General features: G+C 41.9%; 1 protein-coding gene across 1 annotated transcript in view; it reads left to right on the top strand.

The window, feature by feature from the left end:
* sec24d (SEC24 homolog D, COPII coat complex component) overlaps positions 1–17,957 on the top strand; it is a 244,257-nt gene that overhangs the window by 156,018 nt on the left and 70,282 nt on the right. The window contains exons 11-12 of the mRNA XM_078543241.1: positions 11,754–11,878; positions 16,326–16,517. Of these exons, the coding sequence (XP_078399367.1) occupies positions 11,754–11,878; positions 16,326–16,517 (317 nt within the window). The remainder of the gene's footprint in view (positions 1–11,753; positions 11,879–16,325; positions 16,518–17,957) is intronic.

Here is a 17,957-nt window from a genome sequence, read left to right as displayed (position 1 = left end):
GATTTTAGGCACATACACAGGTTTACAAATTATTACTATGATAACTCAGTTCCCCTAGTTAATCTGACTCCCATTTACATCTCTGTTAAGGCAACAGTAAAACACACAAGTTTGAACAGACCCAGACAAAGCTCACAGTTGAATTCAAAGTGAGTTTTTCTCAGCTTCAGTTCCTTGTAGACAGCATCTTGAGGCTTAGAGGCTGGAGGCATTTTACATTTGTTAGTTCTTAGAATTCCCTCTGTCGCACACAACCTCATCTCTGGAGTCAGGGAGGGTCCCAGAGGACTGGAAAATCGCTAATGTAACCCCCCTGTTTAAGAAGGGAGTGAGGCAAAAGACGGGAAATTACAGGCCGATTAGCCTGACCTCGGTCGTTGGTAAGATTTTAGAGTCCATTATTAAGGATGAGATTTCAGAATACTTGGAAGTGCGTGGTAAAATCGGGCAAAGTCAGCATGGTTTCATCAAGGGGAGGTCATGCCTGACAAATCTGTTAGAATTCTTTGAGGAGGTAACGAGTAGGTTAGACAAAGGAGAACCAATGGATGTTATCTACTTGGACTTTCAGAAGGCCTTTGACAAGGTGCCGCACAGGAGGCTGCTCAGTAAGATAAGAGCCCACGGTGTTAGAGGCAAGATACTAACATGGATAGAAGATTGGCTGTCTGGTAGGAGGCAGAAAGTGGGGATAAGGGTGTCCTTCTCAGGATGGCGGCTGGTGACTGGTGGAGTTCCGCAGGGGTCAGTGTTGGGACCACAACTTTTCACTTTATACATTAACAATCTAGATGAAGGAACTGAGGGCATCCTGGCTAAGTTTGCAGATGATACAAAGATAGGTGGAGGGACAGGTAGTATTGAGGAGGCGGGGAGGCTGCAGAAGGATTTGGACAGGTTAGGAGAATGGGCAAAGAAGTGGTAGATGGAATACAACGTGGGGAAGTGTGAGGTCATGCACTTTGGTAGGAAGAATAGAGGCATAGACTATTTTCTAAATGGGGAGAGAATTCAGAAATCTGGAGTGCAAAGGGACTTGGGAGTCCTAGTCCAGGATTCTCTTAAGGTTAACTTGCAGGTTGAGTCGGTAGTTAGGAAGGCAAATGCAATGTTGGCATTTATTTCGAGAGGACTAGAATATAAAAGCAGGGATGTACTGCTGAGGCTTTATAAGGCTCTGGTCAGACCACATTTAGAATATTGTGAGCAATTTTGGGCCCCGTATCTCAGGAAGGATATGCTGGCCCTGGAGAGGTTCATGAGAATGATCCCAGGAATGAAAGGCTTAACATATGGGGAACATTTGAGAACTCTGGGTCTATACTCGATGGAGTTTAGAAGGATGAGGGGGGATCTGATTGAAACTTAGAGAATACTGAAAGGCCTGGATAGAGTGGACGTGGGGAAGATGTTTCCATTAGTAGGAGAGGCTAGGACCCGAGGGCACAGCAGAGTAAAGGGAAGACCTTTTAGAACAGAGATGAGGAGAAACTTCTTTAGCCAGAGAGTGGTGAATCAATGGAATTCATTGCCACAGAAGGCTGTGGAGGCCAGGTCATTGAGTGTATTTAAGACCGAGATAGATAGGTTCTTGATTGGTAAGGGGATCAAAGGTTACGGGGAGAAGGCGGGAGAATGGGGTTGAGAAACTTATCAGCCATGATTGAATGGCGGAGCAGACTCGATGGGCCAAATGGCCTAATTTCTGCTCCTATGTCTTATGGTCTTATGTCTTATCTCCTTTATACAGGTTTCTCCCTTTTTAATGTAAACCTCATTCTCCCAATACGTCTTTTCAACTCTACTTTTCTAATAATAAAGATATTTCATAGTACTCACTTTATCAGTAAGCTTTGGGAAAAATAAACACACTGTTTGGCTTCTTCTGGCTAAGTATAACATTTCAACACCTCTTGAAATTCAAATTATTCAGGGTTTATCTAAAAATGCAAACATTTCCTTTACACTTCACATTCTGAAACTTCACCCATGTCTACCTATTTAGCATTTCAAACCTAGCTTCTCTTCATGATACATCAAAGCCCTCAGACCAGCTGTCTTTAATCCAATTAAGTCTCTCACACACACACACACACACACACACACACAGATCATTGACACAGACCCCACTATTATTCTACTTCACAATAAATTCCAATAACATTATGAAAATTATTATATCTTCCTGACAGTTAGTTGAAGGTAGCCAGCAAAATAGAGAAGAATGGTTGAATGTGGAAAAGAGTGGGCACCCAAATTTTCTGATGCTACGCTGGTGATCTTGGTGGAGGTGGTAGAAAGGACTTGAGGCATCCTGCATCCACAAAGGAGGAAGGAGGCCCTAAGACACATCGGCTGGAATTTTCCGATGCCCTGGGGGTGGGATGAGAGGCTGTGGTGTACATAAAATTGGGTGCCATGGCAACGACGCCATGCCCACCCTCTTGCCACACCTGCTCAGCCCCGCTGCAATTTTACCACTGGCGGGGGAGGTGTCAGTCAGCCTGCTCATCCTTGGACTATTTGAGGCCCTTGTGTGGCCAAAGTGCCTCCTCCCACCACTGCTGGGATTTTACCCATGATGGGGGCACTTGGCAGATTGGTGGCAGGGTGCCTCCTTTATGGGAACCCTGTGTCCATTGGAGGACCCCCCCCCCCCCAAGGTAACTCTCCTCCTTCATCATATTCACCTGCACAATCCTCATCCCCCGCCACCCTAACTATCCAGCCCCCCAACCCGCTTGCTAGGGCCTGCCTCCTGGCCCCAGGAAGACCCTGGACTTAACTTTAAGGTCGAACTTCATCGGCATCTCCTCTTCAGGACTGCCTGCTGTCCCAGCAGTCCACCATTCCCTCTGATTGGCCAGCACCTCCCAGAGGTGGGTCTTCCTCGGAAGGAGGCAGAAGTCCCACCTCAAGCCAATTAAAACATCGATGGCCATTAAAAGGCTGCAGGGCGAGCTAGTCAAGTGGAGGCAGGCTCGCCACCAACCTTTACATCAAGGGATGGGTACCCCACCAAGTGTAAAATTCTGCTGATGGTGAAAAGGCAGTGGGAGCAGATAGCTGCAGGGGTCAATACCAGGATTGTAGCCCCAATGATCTGGATGCAGTACCACAAGAAGTTAATGACCTAACATGAGTGGTGAAGGTCAGTGAAGACATCTTCAAATCTCATATCCCATCACCAGCACCACTACTCTTAGCCACCACTCAACTACCACTCCCATCAGTCATCTACCAACAATTTCTATGAATCAGGACTCATACTAAACATACATATGTTTCACCCCATCCTCACATACCTAGACCTTTGCAAGCTTCACACCCACAGCTTGCAGCTTAAGAACACTGCAAGTTATTTAACCTTGACACCTTCATCACCCAAATATATTGCACCACACACTTTCCTCTCTCTTGCAGGAGAAGGTGGTGCACAACCAAAGGCAAGATGAGTGAAACAGATGGGAGAGGTGCACCAGCATGCTCTACTTCTGATGGAGGAGACGGTGCAGCCCATTATTGGAAGGGTCACTGCTGAGATTGTGACCAACAGTGGGGCTGAATTCATTGAAGATAACAGTGTCCTCATTCCTCATCTTCCTTCTCACATTCCACTTCTCCCTCATCCCACAATCCCTTCTGACATTCAAGACTTGCAAGGTGCAAATGGCATAAACATGCAACTCTTCCTTCCATCCCCTTTCCCTCCCCCCCACCCCGCCTCCCGTCATCACAATCTTATCCTTTTGCCTGTTCCTTTAAGTAGCCAAAAAGTGGCCAAGCAGCAGAGGAAGATCAAGGAGAGAGTGTTCATATATATGCACACCATCACTTGATTTCACAATCTCAGCCACCAGCTCTAATCCTGACACTGCGGGATATCTCAGAGCAATGGTTCTCAATCTTACTGCTTTCGAGACCCCCTCATGTTACAAAAAATCCATGGACTACCTTGCCTATTTTTCCTGTATAGAAATTAGTTTTGCAATTAAATACATATATGTATTACTTTTGTTTTGCTTTCCTAACGTGAAACTTGCTTCTGCTGCTAGACAACAATTCTCAAATGAGCTAACATCACCTGGCTTTCCTCCCAAAATAAAGTGCATTTTAAAAAATGCCTTCAATGACACAATACTAACAATAAAGCAACGTTTCATAATATGGCTATAACTTTTACTGACCAGAATGTTTGAACTTTGCTCCTCACCCCACACTTTTTTTTCCATCAAGGGACGTGAGCATCATTGGCTAGGCCAGCATTTGTTGCTCATTCCTAATTGCCTTTGAGAGGGTGATGATGACCTGTCTTCTTGAATCGCTGAAATCCATTTGGTGTAGGTACACCCACAGTGCTGCTAGGGAGGGAGTTCCAGGATTTTGACCCAGCAACAGTGAAGGAACGGCGATATATTTCCAAGTCAGGATGGTGTGTGGCTTGGAGGGAAACTTGCAGGTGGTGGTGTTCCCATGCACTTGCTGCCCTTGCCCTTCGAGGTGGTCGAGTTTACGGTTTTGGAATGTGCTGATAGAGCCTAAGTGGGTTACTGTAGTGTATCTTGCATATGGGATGCACTGCTACCACAGTGCATCAATAGTGGAGAGAGTGAACATTTAAGCAGGCTGCTTTGTCCTGGATGGTGTTGGGACTCTTGTGTGCTGTTAGAGTTGAACTCATTTAGGCTTAACTGAGCTCCCCCTCACACTAGCCTGTCACCATGAGGCAGAGCCAGCTCCAGGAAATTGTGAGATGATTGACACCCTCATTGCTAATACCTTCAGATCCCTCTGTCAGTGCTGATTCGTCACCATGACATTTTCCACCTGATTGAACTCGTGTTGTGACGTAAACATCTTTAATGTCATTAAATGTCTTTTCACGTTGTATAGATGTTTTGAAACACTTCACAGAGTGAATTACCTTCAGAATGCAGTGACCATGATTAGGAAAATTCACTCAGACAAATATAAATGCTTCTTCTGGGTAGTTAGAAGTTAATTAGTAAAAGTTGTATTTTTTCTACACATTTTCTAGTTGCTTTTGACAGGCCCGTAAAGACCGTCTTCTGAACTGTGGGAGGGCCATGAAGCAGTGATTGAGAACCCCTATCTTAAAAGATAGCATAGAGGCCAGATCAGCATGTGTTGAGACTCCGGACACCAGTGTGCTATCGTCAAGGCAGTTTAACGCATGCGCCAGCTCATTGAAGGGTGAGGTTGCACATAAGCCTGCCAGAAAGCCTGCGGTCAATGTCAAGGAGCATGGAGGATTCTGGCATCAACTTGGCACAGGGCTTTGCGCAGAGCTTGGAGCTCATCCTTGCCAGCATGGAACTGGTGACCAACTTGATCAACACACTTGTGGGCCCACCATGATGCAGAATGATGGCCAGTGTCTCAGCTTTCATTACAGCATAAGCAGTTTCCACCAAAGGTTTGAGCATGTCAGTGGGCTTCTTACTGAAGTTGTGCATAGTCAACTAGCTGCTATGCAAACTCAGACTGCTTTTGTGCAATTTCAGACAGTTACATCATGGCTGCAGATTCTAATGCTCAAAGGGACATACCGGATGTCATGCATGGCAGCAGTCTCTCCTCCAACAGATCATTAGGATTGCTGAGGCACTACCCATGGGAGAGTGGCAATGGCTCCATGGAGCATTAACCTGCTATGGCTCTTAATGATGAAAACATTTGTCTTCCCAGCTCTGCCATTCCCTTACTATTGCCTGTCAGCCAGTCAGCCCAGACTGCTAATGCCCATGATCAGATAGCACAGCCGACAGCAGTCTAAAGCTGGGCCTTCAAGTGTAGTTAGTGTTGTAATGTAGGAAACATTGCAACCAATTTGCACACAGCAAGCTCCCAGAAACAGCAATGTGATAATGACCAGAAGATCTGTTTTTTGTGGAGTCAATTCAGGGATAAACATTGGCAAGGATAACTCCCCTGCCCTTCTTCGAAATAGTGTCATGGGATCTTTTACATCCACCTGAGCAGGCAGATGGAGCCTGGGTTTAACATTGCATGCGAAAGATGGCATCTCTAACAGTGCAGCACTGCCTCAGCATTGCACTTGATTTTTGTGCTTAAGCCATGGAGTGGGACTTGAACCAAAAATTTGTGGCTCAGAGGTAGGAGTGCTACCAACTGAATCACAGCTAACGTTATCTTTCTTTGATTAGAGAGCCTTAATGGCCTCCCTTATGTAACAATAGACGGCAAAGTGTGATGTTCCAAATATCTCCAGCTCCAGCCTGGAAGGAGCCGGATGTATAAGAGCTCATTGCCACAGTCACATTCACAGTAATGTAGTCCTTCCCCTGCTCTAAGGTTGGTGTTGCAGTTGCAGCAGTTGACAGTGTGGACTTCCTTACTGAAACACAGATGCCTGGAACATTAGTCATCGCTGAGTTACAGAGAAGAGAATTTCTTCTGCTGAATGCCCTTCTCCCCCCTCCTCCTCTCTCTTCTAGATCTTGTCCTGCTCTGTCTGACTGCGCTCATCTCCCAGTTTTGCTCAATCCCAGGAGGAAAGCTACCAGTGCACTCATTCCAGAAGCAACTGGTTTGTGTTGAAGCTTTGAAGTCAGCAGAAAATCCTTCAGCGCCTGCCACATTCTTGCCAGTAAACCTTTGCAACTTGAAACAACTATGGAAAGCACCGAAACCATGTAGAATTGTTGCAACGACCAGAAAAAATTCAAGCAGCAGCTAGAATCAAAGAATATTTTGAACACAGAAGGAAACCATTCTCCCTGTGGCGTCTGTGCCGACTCTGCAAGAGCAGTTTAGCTAGGCTCCTCTGCCCTTTATCTGTAATGCTGCATTTTATTTTTATCTTCAGGTGCTTATCTCTTTTGAAAGTCACAGTTGAATCTCCCTCCACCACCCTCTCAGTCAGTGCATTGCAGATTGGAGCCACTTATTGCGTAAAAAAATGTTTTTCATATTGTCTTTGGTTCCTTTGCCACTCACCTTAAATCTGTGTCCCATGGTTCTTGACTAGCACCCCCCACAACATGCTGCTCCAAAGAGAACAGTTTTTCTCTATCTACTCTGTCCAGACCCTCTCATATTTTAAATGCTTCTATCAAATCTTCTCTGAGGAAAACAATCCCAGCTTCTCCAATCTATTGCCATAACTAAAGTCCCTCAAACCTGGAACCATTCTTGTAAAAACTTTCTGAGCCTCCTCTAAAGTCTTCACATCCTTCTTATGTTACGCTTTTTAGAATTGGACACAATACTCCAGTTGAGGCAGTGTTTTATACAGGTTCATCATTACTCCCTTACTTTTGAACTCTATGCCTCAGTTTATAAAGTCCAGGATCCCGTATGCCTTTTTGACCATTTTCTCAACCTGCCCCTCCACCTTCAATGATTTGTTCACATATACCCCTAGGTCATTTCTGTTCTTACATCCCCCTTAGAATTTTACCCCTTAGTTTATATTACCTCTCCTTGTTCTTCCTACAAAAATATATCGCTCGCATTTCTCTGCATTAAATTTCTTCTACCACCTGTCCGCCCATTCCACCAGCTAATGTCCTCTTGAAGTCTAGTACTGTCCTCCTCACAGTTCACAATTACAGTTCACAATACTTTCAGGTTTTGAAGTCATCTTCAAATGTTTAAATTGTGCCCTGTATACCCAAGTCTAAGTCAATAAAATAGATCAAGAAAAACAGTCCTAATACCAGCACCTGGGGAACACCATTGAATACCTTCCTCTAGTTGAAAAAACAATTGTTTACCAGGACTTTCCGGCCCCGTCATGGCGGGATGCACGGTGGGAGATTCGGCGGCCCAGCCAAAAGTCCATTGATTTTAGGCGCTACTGGACGATCCAAGCAGCGGGCAGGGCTGGAAAATCTTGCCCTTTGTTTCCTGTCACTCAGCCAGTGTTGTATCTATATTGCCACTATCCTATTTATCCTATGAGTCAACTTTGCTGACAAGCCTATCATGTAGCACGTTATCAAATGTATTTTGGAAGTCCAATACACCACATCAAATGCATTGCCCGCATCAAAAAACTCAATCAAATTAGTTAAACATGATCAGCCTTTAACATATCCAGGCTGGCTTTCCATAATTAATCCACCCTTGTCTTAATGACTGTTAATTTTGCCTTAGATTATTGCTTCTAAAAACTTTGCTTGCCATCAAGGTTAAACTGACTGGCCTGTAGTTGCTGAGGTTATCCTTACGCTCTTTTTTTGAACAAGGGCACAACATTTACAATTCTCCAGCCCTTTGGCACAACTCCTGTATTTAAGATGGATTAAAAAGTTATAGCTAGTACCTTTACAATTTACGCTCTTAACTTTCCAGAACATCCTCGGATGCTAATCCTATATATAAGTATATATATATATATATATATAAAAAAAATCAGCAGTTTGGACCCCCATGGTGTATTGCGTTGAATTCTGGGCATCACACTTTAGGAAGGGCTTGAAAGCTTTGGAGAGGGCATAGGTGAGATTTACTAGGACAGTTCCGTGGATCAAGAATTCTAGAGGCATGGATTGACAGGAGACACTGTAGTTGCTCTCCTTCGAGCAGAGAAGGCTGAAGGAAGATTCTCTAGAGCAGTTCAAAATCATGAAGGGTTGGATAGAGTGAATAAAGAGAAACTGTTTCCAATGTTGCCAATAAAGAAAGTGCACCAGAAGCAACTTGAAGGAATATACTTTTTATGCAACAAATGGTTAGGATTTGAAATGCACTGCCTGATATGTTGGTGAAGACAGATTTTATAATAGTTGTCAAAAGGGAATTGGATATATATTTGAAGTAGATAAAAATTGCAGGGATATGGAGAAAAAGCAAGGGAATGGAACTAACTGGCTTGCTTCTTGAAAGAGCCAGCTCATATGGTCTGATGGCCACTTTCTGTGCTGTACTATTCTATGAATTTATTCAATGAATCACCATAGTCAGGGTGTTTTATTTTGTGGTCTGCCAGGAATTACGGAAAGTCCATATAGTCACCACAGCGGATTTTCTTTCATGTTGCCAACATTTCACATGGCTCTACTGTGTTCTGCCATTAGAAGGATGATTCAACTTCATGCTGTTTGTGTTGCCTTATGTAACTTAAAGGTTGGCCCACTAGTTAATGATTCTGTATCTGAAAAGAGGAGTGGAGACACTTGGGAAACGCAAATAGAATTGCAGCTTTCGGCAACAAAAACTCAATGCAAAACCAATTTTCACAGAGTAGTCAGCTGGAATGCATTATTTTTCTTGTTCATGTAAGAAAATGTTAAGGAACAAAATGTAAGTGTAAGGTTAATTTTTACCCTTTGACCATCAGGATAAAAATGTTTCCAATTCTGTCTGCCAAATAAATGCTTAAATATATATATATCATTTATTAATTAGAAAATTTGATCTTTTTCAGATGTTATGTCAATTCATTTCCAAAATTAGTTATGTTAGCGGTAAATAATTCTGACCTGGTTGCCTTACGATAATAAACAAATTAGTAAAGTCTTAGTTTTATAATAAATATCCTCAATGAGACAGCCATCTTCTAAAATTCAAACACACTATTGTGCTGCCTAAACGAAGTCAATATTTATTCAAGAGGATAAACATTCAACTATGACAACGTTCAAAATAAAATTATAATCTTCTAAAATGATTTGCACACATTAATACATTTGAAAATAATTTACAAGCATTTTAATTGAATAGACCCCCCACCCCTCAACAGTTGCCTCCGAGACTGGACAGCACTTATCTCCAGACACTCCCACCCATCAGCAGTCGCCTGCGGGGCCAGGCATCAGTTCCTTCCCCCACCCCCGGCGCCCCGAGGCCTGTAAACAATGGGCGAGCTGTGGAGAACGCTGCTGCTCACTCACCTCAGTTCCCCCAAAGTGAAGGCCGCCAAGTGCACATCGCCTGCGTGCTGTTGTGATACACGTTGGCGCGCTTTCCCACTGACGTGGACGGACGATACGGTGGGGTTCCAAGACCCTGGGGGATGGCCTTTTAATTATATGCTAATGTATTAAAATTAGCTCCCCACCGACCGATGGCAGGAAACATGGCCTGCCATCAGCGGGCTGAGCGGGAGATCACTGCCTGCCTTCACACTGTCGTGAAGTGGGTCCTGCCATATTTTCCGTGCATGCTACCTATCACACCCACCGCCAGCAGGCTCAGAAAATTCCGCCCAATTATTTTGCCACTCTATTCATCCTGTATCTGATACAGTGCAGTATGTTTTGTTTTACGCCAGTTTTACCAGACATCCAACATAAAGGTATCTCAGAGATTAACTGAAGTCTTAAGTGGAGTTTTATAAATGGATTACAATAGAACATTCAGTTGTCTGAATATTTGGTTATTCCTTTATGGGCAGAATCTTCTGGTCGGCGTACGGGGGTGGGCCCCGCACCCCGACACATAAAGTGACATGCGGTGATATCAGGCATGCGTCCTGATGTCACTGTGTGTCATCCTGATCCTCAGTTCGGCGGGTGCGCACCGGAGTTAGCAGCACACCCTCCGAACTGTCAAAGGCCTATTAAGGCCATTAACCACCTAATTGAAGCAGCTGTCAGGGCTGCCCGTCCACCTTAAGGTTGGTGGGCAGGCACAGAGCCCAGGCGGCCTTCGCATTTTTCGTGGAACCTCATCCACGGGCGGGATGAGGTTTCATGAAGGGTTTATAACTTTAGTAAAAATTTTTATTAAAATTCATTGACATGCCCCAGCTCATGTGATGCTGTCACATGAGGGGACATGTCTGAATAATTAAAATAAATTTTTTTTCAAGTTTTCATAATCAAATGAATCTCCCTGAGGCAGCTCCATGCCTCTGGGAGATTTCTGTGCTCTTTCGCGCGCATGCGCGAAAGAACGCAGGCCCCAGCTCTCTCTCCTCCCCCCACCTGCACAGGTAGCACTGAGCGCTTCTGGGTGTGTGTCGTGCTGGGCGGGCCTTAATTGGCCCGCCAATGTAAAATAGCAGCATGCAGCCGATCATGGGCGACGATCGATTGCATGCCCACCCGCTCCCGCCCAGCCTGACCGACGGATAAACTCTCCCCTATCTCTTTGTTTTGGGGTGCATCATTTATTGAGGATAAATATAAGTGAAGTTGTAAACTATTTTCAAAATCACATCCTAAATAAATGAAAATGTATGACTAAAATGTATGCCACTTATTTACAGCAATTAAAGGCAGACCCATTGAAAGATTCAATTCAGGTGGAACTGGTATTAAGGAGCCAGACATGAAAATAATAGACTGCAACAAGAGATTTGTTGTTGAAGAGGTTTTCATCTATAGGGCATAAGCTGGTAACTAACACCAGACCTTAAAGAAAGGAAGCTCTTGCAAAATAAAGTGGTTTATCACATACTCAGGATGCCCCAAACTGTTTCAGTAGAAATTTTAAGTTGAATCACTGTCGTTATGTAGACATGCATGAAAGCCAATTTACACCCAGCCAAGGCTGCATGAAAAAGCCAAGTGAGACAAATGGCCAGTTAAACTGTTTTCTTAGTGTTTGATGCAAGAGAAACAGTGTTCCTTAATTAACATTGATGGTAGGACCCATTCTACATCCCTCCTCCATTGACTTCAGCAGAGATCTGGAGAGCCCTCTGCAATTTCAAGGTCGATATATGTAAGGGCAACCTGCACACGACTGTGCAGGGATCAGCTCATTATAAAAAAATTGATTTTTTTTCTTCTTGTTCACAAATTTATATTCATTTACAGAATAGCAAGCCTCCTAATCCACCAGCTTTCATCTTCATGATTGATGTGTCATATTGCAATATCAAAAGTGGATGTGTCAAACTAATATGTGAGGAGCTTAAGACCCTGCTGGATAAATTACCAAGGTAAGAATGTAAAACATATTTGAAAATCATGATACACTCAAAAAAGACAACATATGTTTACCAATTATTGTATTTAACTATGCCAGCCAACTATGTATATGTATGTGTTAACTAGCACTTTCAGTGGCATTTTATGATTTGGTTTCAATGAAAGTTTTTCAGCTCGTATTAGGAAAAAGCTTATTACAGAAATTCAGCCATAGCTCAGATGACATTTGCTATTGTGGTACACCCAATTAGCTATACATTGTTATTACATAGAAATACAAAGTAATTACAGTACAGAAACAGACTATTCCACCCAATTTGTCTCCGCTGGTGTTTATGCTCCACATGAGCCTCCACTTACTCCATCTAACCCTGTCAGCATAATCTTCTGTTGCTTTCTCCCTCACCTAGCTTCCCCTTAAATTCATAACTGCTATTTGTTTCAACTACGTTGTATTAAGGCAAGTTCCACGTTCTCTCTAATCTCTAACTAAAAAAGTTTCTCCTGAATTGCTTATTTTAGATTTTAGTGACTGGCTTGCATTTATGACCTTTAGTTTTGAACTCCCCCACAAGCGGAAACATCTGTTTATCCAATTAAATCCCTTCATAATTTAGAACACGGCCCCTCAACCTTCTCTCTTATAGAGAAGCCCAGGCTGTTCACTCTTTCCTGATGGTTAGAACCTCTCAGTTTTGCTGTCACCCATGTAATTCTTTTTTGCAACTTCTCCAGTGCTTTTTTTAAAGACCTCAAAACCTCCCACTTTTGTGTTGTCAGAAACATTGTATTCCCTATACCTAAATCATCTATAGGTATCAAAAATTAAATTGGACCTCTTCCAATGTTTCTCCAATCTGACCAAGACCCATTTATCCTAACTCTTTCCTATGCTATGTTAGGCAACTTGCTACCATACTGCTACCTTTCCTCTTACACTATATAACTCAATATTTTCTAACAAGCCTCTTGCAAGACTCCTTATTAAAAGCCTTCTGAGAAATCATCAATTGAACATTTGTTTGCCTGTGATGTTGTATTTATTGTGGTGCCAATACTCTTATTACAGCTTGCCTTTAATAAATCCTTATTGGCTGTCCTTCATTAACCCATGCCTTTCTAAATGCTAACTAATTTTACCTTGAATTATGAACACTTTAAGAGTTTGCTTACAACTGACATTAGAATAGCTGGCGTAGTTGGCAAGATTGTCCACCTCTTCCTTCTTGAATAAAGGTGATACATTGTCTACTTCCATTCCCATTGTCCAATGTGTGTTTTTCAGGATTAAAAATTATAGGTGGAGCCTCTTGTCACTTGACTTCCTTCAATAACCACAGTGTGCATGCCAGCAGCAGGTCCCAATTACTTATCTACCTTGAGAGTGGCTATTTTTAGAATCAATTCCTCTTCTACAGTGAACTGTAACAGTTATACTGTATCCTCCTCTAGTATGCCTGGATTCTCACTTTTACCAACAATCAAATATAAAATATGTGCTTAATATATCTGCACACGTTTATCACCACAGTTAGGCTCGCTCTGATATCTCTGAACAGTCCTGCCCTCTTTCAAATGTTTAAACTAATTTTGTATGCTCATAAGAGGTCTTAATATTTATTTTTCCATTATCTGATAGCCTCTTTTGTATTTCCTTGAACCTTTTCAATCTTCTGTTTCACTGCAATTTCAATATTCCTTGTGATTTCCTTTAGTGTTGTGATTGAATATTTGAACACAACAGAATTCACATTTAAGCTGTCATCATAAAAATGAATATGAAAACATTAATGCAGAAAACTGCATTAGGACCAGGAAAGTTATTTGCCCCACATTAAGTAAAGCATCACAAACAGTCAAATGTGCTAATTAGTGAAGAGGAGGCACATCCCTCATTGCCCAGCCAGGTTTTACCTGGCTACACAATTCTCCCCAAAATTCTTCATCACTCTGAGTCTATCATATTGTTTATATCTCTGTTATGAAGCTATTAATGCATGTTATTGGAAATTATTTTTCTTTTAAAATAGAGGTTTAGTCTGTGGGTGTGTCTTAATTGGATTAAAGGCAGCTAGTCTGGGTGCTTTGATATATACTAGTTTTGAGATTTTAAGAGAGGTAGAGTGCATTTGCATTTTGTTGAATAGAGCATTCAAGAAGGGGAATGAAGTCTGGCACCTAGCTAGCAGAGACAAAGCCATGTTTATATTACTAATAAAATTGGCACTATGAAAGGGGTCCTATTGTTAGAAGAGGTGGTGTTCAAAGGGGTTGGTGATACAATGAGAATTTACATTCAATGAGATGTGCTAGGTATAACCAACAGCAGTTTCGTGTGTGCAGGGCAGAGGCAATGTAAGGTCAAAGCCTGTAAACCTACCACTGTGTCTGCAAAGAAACCAAAGTGAAAGGAACCTCATGTTGAATTTGTAAGGTGAAAACGCTTTGCCTGGTATCTGCTTAAAGTCTATGGGTTGCTGTTGCCTTAGTGGAGATTAGTCTGGGAATTTGTTAAAAGTTATGATAGTAGCAATTTGTAGCCATGTGTATATAGTTAACTTGTGCAAATTAATAAATGTCTCATGTAATTTTATATAAACACCTCTCGAGAACTGGTGGTCTGATTCCTGAATTTAGAGTTGCATCTCAAACATACCACATAAAATGTAGGTTATGACAGTTGTTTAATGTTTCCTTCTGGGATTTTTAAATAACTCAGCTTTACCAATTGCTGTGTCATAACAATCTCTTTCCCTTCACCCCATAAGTGGTGGCTTCAGTTAGTTAGGCCCCAAAATCTGGAACACCCTTCTTTAACCTCGCCATCTCTTCATCTTCCAACTTTCTTAGGATCCTGCTTAAAACTGGGCCCAAATTTTCATGGAATCAGGCTGAGTCAGGAGACCTACCAAATGGCAGGCGGGACTTGATTCTAAGATTTGCACCCCATTCCCATTTCTAGCAGTTATTACCTGCTCAGGATAAGGGTGCAAATAGCTAGCCTACACACAGCACTCCTGCACTTGCCAGCCCCATTGCAGGGGTGGACATTTCAAATGCTCCTCCCCCACAATTTTGATGGAACTGGGCCTGTTTTGTTTGTAGAGGTGGTTCACGTTACCTCAGAGGAATCATGGACCACAGGGGAGCCCTAGTCCCAAATTGGGAACCAAACAACAGTTATTCAACCTTCCCTTTAAATACATTGCACCTCTTACCTTCTCATAAAGCTATCAATGAATCTCAGCTATTCATAGTATCAGTGATAAAAAGCTTTCCTCCACATCACACCTCTTAATCTTGTGTAGATAAACACACAGGCATTGAAAAACTCTTCAAAGAAAGATCAGGTATTAAAGATGTCAATAACACAAAACTATCATTCCCCTGCAAGCTGTATTAACATTGCCTGCTGAGCAAAGTGCATTATCTATTCTTGGAGCTCAGCCAAGCATTCAAAATGAGGCAATCTCGCAACTGTATCCACAGAAGCAGTAAGAATAGTTGACCATCACCTGTTTTTCCAGATAGACTCATAATGAATGGTCGGCTAAGGGGGCATGAAAGGGCACGGGAGATATGAGGGTGCGTAGAGGTGTTTATGGTGGGAGGGTAGGTTGATGATGGGGCGGTGGGGTTAGGGCTTGAGGGCCTGGCATTCATGATTACAACTGGGCTGATATCCCAGTAAATGCCTTCGAGTCTGCCAGCCTCTACATCCACCTGCCTCCTCTGCCATCTCACGTTTGCCTCCGGAGGCGGCGGGCCTGACTCCATCTCAATGTGGGCCTCTTTAACAGAGGCAAGTTTGCAGAGTTGGGAACTTTGCAATTCCTGTTACCCATTTCCTTAACAAAAATCCAGGCCCCTGGTTTCTGTGACCTGGCTATCCGTTACCCTTCATAATATCTCCTTCCCTGGTTTGTCGTCCATTTCTTTTGCTACAATTTTGTGAAGCATATTAGGACATTTTTATTTGTTGAAGACAATACATAATTGCAAGCTACTGTTGTTGCTGCTGCTATTATCTCTGACTATTTGGAGAATTGATAAACTTTCAAACCTCAACAGACTCTGCAATTATTCTCTTTTATATTTGAATATATATTTCAGGCCAAATTGCCATTTATCCTATTTCTCAATGAAGCTCAGAAATCTGCCAGGACTATTCCCTTTTCCACTATCGGCAGCTAAGTGCCTTGGGATATTTGACTGCAATAAAGCTGTTATATAATTTCAAGTTGTTGCAGGCATTGCTCTTCCAGCTTCCCTCTTTAGCTTATATTCTAGTCTGCCAGCTATATGGCAACACCAATGTAATTTTAATCTGCAATTTGCTTCTTAGTATGGCAGTGCAAAGCTTATATAATCCTACCTAGAATTCATCCTGTTGTTAGCTGACTTTTTTATTTAATAACTATTACCAATCTTCCCTTTCACTTCAAAATCATTTTACAGGGAAGATCAAGCAGAGACTTCTGCCATTAGAGTTGGTTTTGTCACTTACAACAAGGTTCTCCATTTCTACAATCTGAAGAGCAGCCTTGCGCAGCCACAGATGATGGTGGTGTCAGATGTTGGAGAGATGTTTGTTCCTCTTCTGGATGGCTTCCTCGTCAATGTCCACGAATCTCGACCTGTTATTAACAAGTAAGAAAAAACTGTAATAATCATTTGTACTTGTTGAATTTGTCATTATTTCAATGTTTTGTTTATTTACCTGTGTGTCATGGTGTGTTATTATTTGTTGAAAATGAATGTTAATAGAAAATGCCATAAAATGGATGTGTTAAACACTTTGCTGTAGCTCTCCAACTTACAAACGAATCATGTTATTCCAAGAGCATAATAGTAAATGAATAATAATTGCCACTTAGTTCTGTTAGAAATTTGTATTTTGACTCGTAGAAATGACTCTACATTTGTTCCTTGTAGGGAAAACAAATACCAAGATGGTGCTTGTTGTGATTCATTTTCTAAAAGTATTCTGTTTCTGGAATTGTGCAGGGCTTGCTGTGGTTACTTTGGAGAATGGCAGAACTCTGCGGGAAAACTACATAAATCACCATTCTCAGCCATTATGTTGTTCCTCTAGGGGTTCTGCTAATTTTCCGAAGAAGTTACCAACAGGAGATGGGGAGAACCGCTATAGCATTTTAGTCTATTACGTAAATATTTTGCAACAGAAAAAAATGGAGATTAGCTAATCTCTTTAATAGGTCAAATAATTTCCACTTTCCCGTGTAACCAAATAACTATGTGCTCATATTTATTTTAATGTATGATTGGATAACTCCAATGTTTTTGTATGCTTTAGAACTTGTTAATTTTTTTTCAATAAGTTGATGGTTGTTTTACCTGAAATCGGGCCAAGTCATATAGCCAAAATCAAGAATTAAAGACTGTTTGACGATTAGTGATTTTTTTTTTTTGTTTTAATTCTGTTACTTTTAATGGCTAATAATGTCTGTAATTACTGTTTTATCAGTACTGTCTATAAATCCTTTGAAATGACACAACTTGAGCCCTTTAACATTCTAAACAAATAGACAAATTGGCAAATACATTAACTAAAATGTGAAATCTAACATCTGCATGTATTTTTAAAAAAATCAAGGCCTCTTATCATCTACATCATAAAATTAAGAGATGAAAAATGGATACAATGTGCAGGTTATTTTTCTATATTTATTGGCTGCTTCACACATTTTTTCCTCTGTCACCCATATTCTCAAATCACTGGCGTGAGAAAGATAACAATCTGGTCCCACCTTGCTATGAGTGGTTCTGTTGGGTTCCTGCCAGAGTTACAGAGTGGAACTGTCAACCCCATAATTTCCAGCAGTGCTAAAATGTATGATTGTGAGAGAAGGAGGGCCTTTGTAACAGTCTAGTAGGTAGTTCAGAGGATTTAAATTGTAAATCTTTTCTTCAAATTTGCCAATTGTTGACCAAAATAGCTACACCCCTAATGATATTATAAAGCTGCTGATCCAATGCATCCAGGGGGAATGTGACTGACTCACAGGGAGAGCAGGGAGGCAGGCAAAACAACCATCAGCTTTTTGAAAAAAAATTAACAAGTTCAAA

This window comes from Cetorhinus maximus, chromosome 1 (assembly GCF_964194155.1).
Source record: "Cetorhinus maximus chromosome 1, sCetMax3.hap1.1, whole genome shotgun sequence".
NCBI lineage: Eukaryota > Metazoa > Chordata > Chondrichthyes > Lamniformes > Cetorhinidae > Cetorhinus > Cetorhinus maximus.
The sequence above is the reverse complement of the archived record's forward strand: the minus strand, read 5'-3'. Positions and strand labels throughout refer to the sequence as shown.